Source organism: Salvelinus alpinus, chromosome 27, assembly GCF_045679555.1.
Source record: "Salvelinus alpinus chromosome 27, SLU_Salpinus.1, whole genome shotgun sequence".
NCBI lineage: Eukaryota > Metazoa > Chordata > Actinopteri > Salmoniformes > Salmonidae > Salvelinus > Salvelinus alpinus.
In genome coordinates this window covers 33625274-33631877 of record NC_092112.1, presented here as the reverse complement: position 1 = coordinate 33631877, position 6604 = coordinate 33625274, and the positions used below count along the sequence as shown (strand labels likewise).

The 6604-nt window shown below is 41.8% G+C and overlaps 1 protein-coding gene across 2 annotated transcripts in view; it reads right to left on the bottom strand.

Annotated features, from left to right (window-relative positions):
• Positions 1–878: 878 nt before the first annotated feature.
• Positions 879–6604, bottom strand: part of snapc1a (small nuclear RNA activating complex, polypeptide 1a) — a 33345-nt gene continuing 27619 nt past the window's right edge. Inside the window, exons 10-12 of one of the 2 annotated variants that reach the window (XR_011671121.1) lie at positions 5481–5574; positions 2721–2780; positions 879–1137 (exon numbers count right to left, since the gene is read on the bottom strand). Coding sequence is in view for 1 of the 2 variants with exons in the window: in XM_071370393.1 (XP_071226494.1) it covers positions 1100–1137; positions 2721–2780 (98 nt within the window). In the remaining variant the exon portion in view is untranslated. The remainder of the gene's footprint in view (positions 1138–2720; positions 2781–5480; positions 5575–6604) is intronic. The other variant, XM_071370393.1, reaches the window with a different exon arrangement.

Here is a 6604-nt window from a genome sequence, read left to right as displayed (position 1 = left end):
AAGGCATTGATGTTTATGGTTAGGTACACATTGGAGCAACGATACGCACCGCATCGATTATATGCAACGCAGGACACGCTAGATAAACTAGTAATATCATCAACCATGTGTAGTTAACTAGTGATTATGATTGATTGTTTTTTATAAGATAAGTTTAATGCTAGCTAGCAACTTACCTTGGCTTACTGCATTCGCGTAACAGGCAGGCTCCTCGTGGAGTGCAATGTAAATCAAGTGGTTTGAGCGTTGGACTAGTTAACTGTAAGGTCGCAAGATAGAATCCCCCGAGCTGACAAGGTAAAAATCTGTCATTCTGCCCCTGAACGAGGCAGTTAACCCACCGTTCCTAGGCTGTCATTGAAAATAAGAATGTGTTAACTGACTTGCCTAGTTAAATAAAGATTAAATTAAGGTGTACATTTTTTTTTACATTTTAATTTAAATTTTTTTAAATCGGCCAAATCGGTGTCCAAAAATACCGATTTCCGATTGTTATGAAATCGGCCATTCCGATTAATCGGTCGACCTCTAGTTGGGACGCAGCCAATGCAAAAATAGAGTTCTCCATCTTAAATTGACAGATGGATTTTTTAATTTATTATGTAACTTAGATTGATAGATGCATCAAAAGACTTAAGGACTTTAACGCTCCGCAGTTCACTATAAGTGATAGGGGAGAGTGGAGCTAAATGTAACATGGGTCAATTGTAGGGGAACTTGGGGTAAAAATGCCACCCTGGCTCAAAAGTATTTTTCAGGTAGGGTGACCGACTAAAAACAAGGGGACCCCACAGGATGGGCCATACCCAGTACAGTACTATTGTTAGAAGGACAAAGGATTACCGATCCATGCTTGGAAATTCATAAAATGATGCAAATTTGGTGCCACATTTATTTGTACACAAAAACAAAAAACAAGTGTGCGCTATTAATTACATTTCCTGTTATATGCACAGTAATTAACTGGCTCAAGCACTCAGACAACTTGATGAATATATTCATTATGTGGAGATTTAGTGTTCTCCTAATGTATTACATTTGTCTGAAACCAGCCTCTCCAAAAGTGCAGCAGTTATAGCCCATATCCTCCGCATTCTCTTCACCACCGGAAACTGTGTTTTCGCTTCTGTCTTTTCACTGAAACAAAATGTAAGAGAGAGTCAAAGCAATTTAGGAGAATGGAAACAGCAGGTTTGAGTGTCTTCATTACATTGGGGCCCATCTATATGCACAAATAATGAGAGAATATACCATAACAATATAAAAAATGTCTTTGGTATGACTCGGCTGGGGATAGGGCTGTGGCGCTCACGTATTTGTGTCAGCCAGTGATTGTCAAGCAAATAACTGTCGGTCTCACAGTAATTGACTGTTAATTTACAAATACATTTACCATCTCCTGGCTTCCACGCATAGCCTACAAGCCACTGACTGATGCAGACCTTCGGAACATCTACATTTAAATGTGTTAGGCCCTGATCTGGCTATGCCATACAGCATTGGGCTACACTAGTTAATTTAGCAGACATGATTTGCTTAGAATTCCGTGGCATTATTTTATAGTATGAAGAATACAATGGAACAATGCTGAATAAAATGGAAAGGATATTTCCTCCAAATTATTTGAGGGAGTGTGCACATGGACTATTCTGTGTTGAGTGGTTAAGAAATAGGAATTCCTTTTTGCTTAATTTAGAGTTAATTAATCTAACTTTAGTTGTTCTACAAACACTGGGCTTTATGTTTTGATTTTTAATACATTGCAAGGCTGCATGATATGACGCCAATGATGATTGGAAAAAAGTAGCTTGAAAGGCATGAGCTGGTTTTTTTTGTGTGCAGGCTGGACACTACATCAGTTACTCATTCACAATTTGACAAGCACTTGATAATGCCTAGAATTTCACGGTGGCATCCCCTTTGTGTGGCCGTAATGCACACCCCCCCCAAAAAATCCATGCCTTTTGCGGCCATTGGCCGCTGTGCCCTTCTCCCTGAGTGCTGCATGCTCCAAATCACCCCTCACGGCTCTCCATCAAAGTGATCGGGTCTTTCTCACAGGCTACAAGTGACGAGAGACACAGGGACGGAACTGCACGCATCCTTATCCAATTCCAAGGTGCATATTGAAGATATTGGAAGAACAGTCCACATTTACCTTGTCAGCCAACAAGATGAGGCCTAACGAACAACAAGTCAGTCTACTATCCCCCATAGTACAAAAGTCAAACTATTTTATTCTGTGAGACAAATATATATTCCAAAACACGCTGCATTTGTCCCTCGTAGAAGTGTTTTTACACCTAAGACAGAAAATTCTGTCAGTGTTTCTTTTCTTTGGGAGATCACCATTGCTATTAATTCATTGGATATCATTGACCCTGCCATACTGTGCAGCTCAAACTTTCATTTTCAATACACAACCTAAAAATGTATTAAAAAAAAAAAATTGTCTGACATGTGAATCGTGATATTTTGATGCATGCCAGAATTTATAACTTTATAAAAGCATCAATGACATATTACTAAGGAGAACGCTTGGTTAAGTGTAAATCCAGACTTACACTTAGTTGTTTCCTGCCCCCCCTACTTGGCTGTCAGGTAAATGTGTGGGAGGGAACTACTTTGAACACAATACATGGACTACAAGTGTTTTTGTATGGATCTGCATTGAAATAATCCCCTATTCACATTGGTAAGTGGCATTGGCCTGTTCTTACATGCAGTCTTGTCCTCCTCTGCAGCACTAAGGAGCCAATATTGGATCTTCTGTTCATCCCCTAATGGAAAGGGACACAGCAGAACAAAAAGCTATTGTAACGTTGGTGAAGACCGGAGTTAATCAGTGAAATAAATAGCATAACTTGGCTTGAGGTAAATATGAATAAACATTATCAGAGGAGGCTGGTTGGAGGCGCTGTAGGAGGACGGGCTCATCGTAATGGCTGGAATGGAACCGTATCAAACATACGGAAAACCACTTGACTCCATGTATTCCATTATAGCCATTACCATGAGCCCGTCCTCCTATAGCTCTTCCCACCAGCCTCACCTGGTATCAATCAAGTGACTTAAAAGCCTGGACAGACAGGTAAAATGCATCAACACAGTACACATTCATCTATCCTTCAAGAGTCAGCTGGCATACACTGAAACACATGGCCTTTGTGGCTTTCTTTGGCAAATGACTATGAATTAACTGACTTATTTCCTAAACCTTTTCAATACTAAATACCATATTAAGGTGTGGGACATGCATTGTGTGGCAAGAAATAACTACCAGGTCTATTACGCCCCAGCAGCTAGAAATTGTCCATCCACAATTCAACTGTGGGAACATGGCGGCTCTCAATACCAGGCAACAGAAATAGCAGGCCACTAGTATACGAGAGATTGTTCGTGAGGAGATTCTCTGCCCTCGACTTACAATTAAAACCGGTAATTGAAATAAATGGCAGTGTGCACTGCTAAAATAGATACCTATTCAACCAAAGTGGGAAATCTGAAGACTCCATGACCTAGAAACAGCACAAGCTAAGTTGGAAGGGATAATCAAACTCCTAAAAGAGAAAATGGAATCACTTGAAAATCATTCTCGTAAATTCAATGTGCAGATCACAGGACTTGAAACTATAGTGGAAGCGGGCAACAACTTTCTTCATGAGCAAGCTTTTCTATGAGCTGTTCGGGCAGGAGAAGCTGGGTCCCATGCCACTCATTAACATTGTGCACCACACAGATCAACGCCGCAACAGCTCTCGCTGTATGATTGTATGGATCCACAGCATCGAAGTCAAGCGGCGAATTGTTCACCTTGCAGCAGAATCCGGGGGTCTGACCTATGCAGGGAAGAGGATCAGCATCTACCCAGACCTGAGTGACAAACTGCTAAATCCAAGGGAGACCTACAACGAGGTGAGATTACAGCTACGAAAGCTAAACCTGAGATGCGGCTTCATCCACCCAGCTAAACTCATTAATCTTCCAGAACACAAAACACTATTTGCACTGCCAAAGGACTTCATTGAGGAGTACATAAAACCCAATACACAACCGGACAAGCTGACAGATGGAACCCCATGACTGGCTCATTCAGGTATGCTATCCATGCACAGTCATGCAGCATAGCCTATTGCTATGATGCTGCCCTCAGCATAAGAAAAATGAGTACACCCCTCATGTTTGGGTACAATATTACTATTATTGCTGAGCATTGAACTTGTAATTATATTGCCTATGTTCCAGAACATTTACACAGTGATGACACCATGTCAATTAATGAACAATATCCTACTGCTATACTTTGTTTTGAATGTTAAGGGATTAGGCTTGCATATGTCATATCTAAGTTTAATTTTCGTCATTACCCACCCTTACTCATCAAGTCTGCCAACTTAATTGTAAAGGTCTGAATTTGTTACTTATTTAGTTTAGTATCTTTAGTGTTGATAAGCCCATGGATGTAAAATAAAAAGTAGGACCCACAGGGAAACCCACCCATTGGTCACTCCGTATCCAAAAGAAGCTACTGCTACTTACATTTTAGAAAAACAATGGCAACATCAGCTATTCGCTTCTGGAATTTCAAAGGCCTTAATATTCCTATCAAGTGTTCAAGCAGTCTTGACATTCTAGCAAGAAACCATATTGATATAGCAATGCTCCAAGAAACACACCTGCTCCAAAGAGACCGAATAGAGAACCATTTGTACAAACAAAACCAAACGTGGAATCACAATGATAGGTAAACTCAAATTCACTATCCTTGGTAAAGGCAAAGACCAAGAAAGCATTATCACTTTCCTTAAATGTATCCATAATGGAAATAAAATTGCCTTTATTAATGTGTATGCTCCAAATTCATATGATCCTCTGAACAGCATAATTGTTAGAATTAACTGAACACCAACTGGTTATTGGGACAGACATGAATGCCATTCTGGACAAATCTAATAAAACCAACAATCCACAGGCAACCAAGGCTCTCCAACATATACTATCTGATTACAACTTCATTGACGCCTGGCGAGCTCATAACCCTAAAAGAGTACACTTTATTCAAACAGGCACGAAACATTCTCCCGAATCAATTTCGTACTAAACTCAGCAAAAAAAGAAATATCCCTTTCTCAGGACACTGTCTTTCAAAGATAATTCGTAAAAATCCAAATAACTTCACAGATCTTCATTGTAAAGGGTTTAAACACTGTTTCCCATGATTGTTCTTTGAACCATAAACAATTAATGAACATGCACCTGTGGAAAGGTCATTAAGACACCAACAGCATACAGGACAGTAGGCAATTAAGGTCACAGTTATGAAAACCTAGGACACTAGAGGCCTTTCTACTGATTCTGATAAACACCAAAAGAAAGATGCCCAGGGTCCCTGCTCATCTGAGTGAACGTGCATTAGGCATGCTGCAAGGAGGCATGAGGACTGCAGATGTGGCCAGGGCAATAAATTGCAATGTACGTACTGTGAGACACCTAAGACAGCGCTACAGGGAGCCTCACGGTGGCAGACCACGTGTAACGACACCTGCACAGGATCGGTGCATCCGAACATCACACCTGCGGGACAGGTACAAGATGGCAACAACTGCAGTTACACCAGGAACGCACAATCCATCCATCAGTGCTCAGACTGTTCACAATAGGCTGAGAGAGGCTGGACTGAGGGCTTGTAGGCCTGTTGTAAGGCAGGTCCTCACCAGACATCACTGTCGCCTATGGGCACAAACCCACCGTCGCTGGACCAGACAGGACTGGCAAAAAGTGCTCTTCACTGACGAGTCGCGGTTTTGTCTCACCAGGGGTGATGGTCGGATTCACGTTTATTGTCAAATGAATCAGTGTTACCCCGAGGCCTGTACTCTGGAGCGGGATCGATTTGGAGGTGGAGGGTCTGTCGTGGTCTGGGGCGGTGTGTCACAGCATCATCGGACTGAGCTTGTTATCATTGCAGGCAATCTCAACACTGTGTGTTACAGGGAAGACATCCTCCTCCCTCATGTGGGACCCTTCCTGCAGATTCATTATGACATGACCCTCCAGCATGACAATGCCACCAGCCATACTGCTCATTCTGTGTGTGATTTCCTGCAAGACAGGAATGTCAGTGTTCTGCCATGGCCAGCGAAGAGCCCAGATCTCAATCCCATTGAGCACGTCTGGGACCTGTTGGATCGGAGGGTGTGGGCTAGGGCCATTCCCCCCAGAAATGTCCGGGAACTTGCAGGTGCCTTGGTGGAAGAGTGGGGTAACATCTCACAGCAAGAACTGGCAAATCTGGTACAGTCCATGAGGAGATGCACTGCAGTACTTAATGCAGCTGGTGGCCACACCAGATACTGACTTATTTTTAATTTTGACACCCCCCTTTGTTCAGGGACATATCATTAAATTTATGTTAGTCACATGTCTGTGGAACATGTTCAGTTCATGCCTCAGTTGTTGAATCATGTTCATACATGTTGAGTTTGCTGAATATAAACGCAGTTGACAGTAAAGACATTTTTCCCCCTATATTTTTTAAGCGTTTCTTGGCAGAAATGCTCTCTGGAAAATGTGAACTCATGTGCCTTAATAACAAAACTTTATT